Genomic DNA, 1850 nt, shown 5'->3' with positions numbered 1-1850 from the left:
GCTGTGGTATCAGCGATGCACCCCACGGCTGTAGTGTCAGCGATGCCCCCCACGGCTGTGGTGTCAGCGATGCTGCAAAGAAGAATTACGCTGTTTTCCTTTGGTGGGGAAGATATGGTTTCTTAGTTGGAAGTTGCTTTTACTGTCTTATTTTGGGACTTTTTGAAGTAAGAATCTCAGAGTTAGAAAAAGCTATATTCTGATGTCGTTTGTTAGGTGTGGAGAGGATGTTAAACTGTTAATAATTTACCTGATTAGGACATTATTTCTTATCTTTTCTGTTCTACCTGGTTTATATCGTGGATGGTCTTACATTGTTTGAGGGTTTAACTGTGCCCTTGTCTTCATTTAGGAACTAACTGATTTTCTGGCAGAACAGTAAATGACCCTTTGCTGTTGAGTTGATTCTGACTCATAGCGACTCTATAGGACAGAGTAGAATTGCCCCATAGGGTTTCCAAGGAGCAGATTTGAACTGCTGACCTTTTGGTTAACAGCTGAGTACTTAACTACTGTGCCATCAGGGCTCCAGAACAGTAAATAGGTAACTTTAAACTTTATAGGGTACTTCCCTTTAGAGCTCCCCAAATGCAGTTACGTTTTCCGTGCTCTTTTGAATTCTGTGTCGTATACCTTATTTTAACAGAGCGACCTCTTCAAGGAAGCCCCTAAGGACTGGGAAGCCCCTGCCTGTGTTCATGAAGGTGAGCATGGATTGGGGCTGATTCTGCCGTGTGGTGTGCCCCATTCAAAGTGAGTCTTTCCCATTAGGAGATGTAACACTTGAAGTTATTTGTTTCTTTGCTAGGCAGGAAGCTGTTGTTTTTTTCCCTTGATCTGGTTAAAAGCAGTTCATTTTCACTAATTCATGTTTTGGTAAAAACAAAAAGTTGCATCTGTAAAACCACGTCACAGTTTTGCCTCATTGTTAGGTAAGAATGGAGAAAAAGCCTGACGGGAAAGGCATACTGATAGCAGTGTGGACGATGTTTTGAAATTAATCAGGTTTAACGCAGAGAAACGTTTCTAAAGCCTGCACGTAGAGTGGACATGGTAGTTCCCCAGTCTGGGTCTTAGTGACACGGCTGCCATAGCAAAGCCATGAAGCGGGTGGCTTTAAAGAACCGAGATTTATTTTCTTACAGTGCTGGAGGCTAGACGTCCAGATCAGGTTCTCACCGTGTCAGTTCCTCCTGGCATCTTTGAGAGAGGAGCTCGCCGTGCCCTTTCCTAGTCCCTGGGGGCCTCCCTTTGCTGCTTGTAGATGCATGTGCTGTCTTCCCCTGTGTGGGACTGTTTCTGTGTCTCTTCCCGCCTTTCATAAGATGCCACTCAGGAGGGATTACGATTAGGACGAACCCTACCCTAGTGTCACCTCATTTAACTGAGAAGAAGGAGAAGTCCCTATTTCCAAACAAGGCCACATTCATAGGTACAGGGGTTACGACTTCAAATCTCTTTTTGGGGGGACGCAGTTCAGTCCATAGCACTAGATATGCATTAAAATCATCTGAAGTTTTTCAACAATACAAATTCAAAAAAAAAATCCCTGAAGATTTTATTCCACTAGGTCTGAAGTTTATCCCTTAGGTTTGTGGTGGTTGTTGGGAATTGGGAATTAGTCACTTTGAGTGAGTCAGCATCGCCAGGCCACACATCGTCAGGGTTTGGACCACTTTTGAAGCTGCTCGTTGTCACGCTTGCGATGCTGCGGCAGACTCGACTGTCAGGCCTTTTCTGCGCTCCACTGCTTGGCATCTTGCCAGCAACTTGCCTGGTTTCCCTTGCTATTAGTGTCTGGGCTTTTATGACGTCTCAGATTTTTTGCTGTTCTTTTCTATTTGGTTATT

At 44.3% G+C, this 1850-nt stretch overlaps 1 protein-coding gene across 1 annotated transcript in view; it reads left to right on the top strand.

The window, feature by feature from the left end:
- LOC101346265 (WASH complex subunit 2A) overlaps window positions 1–1850 on the top strand; it is a 69494-nt gene that overhangs the window by 24900 nt on the left and 42744 nt on the right. The window contains exon 13 of the mRNA XM_023742114.1: window positions 647–704. Within this exon, the coding sequence (XP_023597882.1) occupies window positions 647–704 (58 nt within the window). The remainder of the gene's footprint in view (window positions 1–646; window positions 705–1850) is intronic.

This window comes from Trichechus manatus, unplaced genomic scaffold, assembly GCF_000243295.1.
Source record: "Trichechus manatus latirostris isolate Lorelei unplaced genomic scaffold, TriManLat1.0 scaffold00200, whole genome shotgun sequence".
Lineage (NCBI taxonomy): Eukaryota > Metazoa > Chordata > Mammalia > Sirenia > Trichechidae > Trichechus > Trichechus manatus.
The sequence above is the reverse complement of the archived record's forward strand: the minus strand, read 5'-3'. Positions and strand labels throughout refer to the sequence as shown.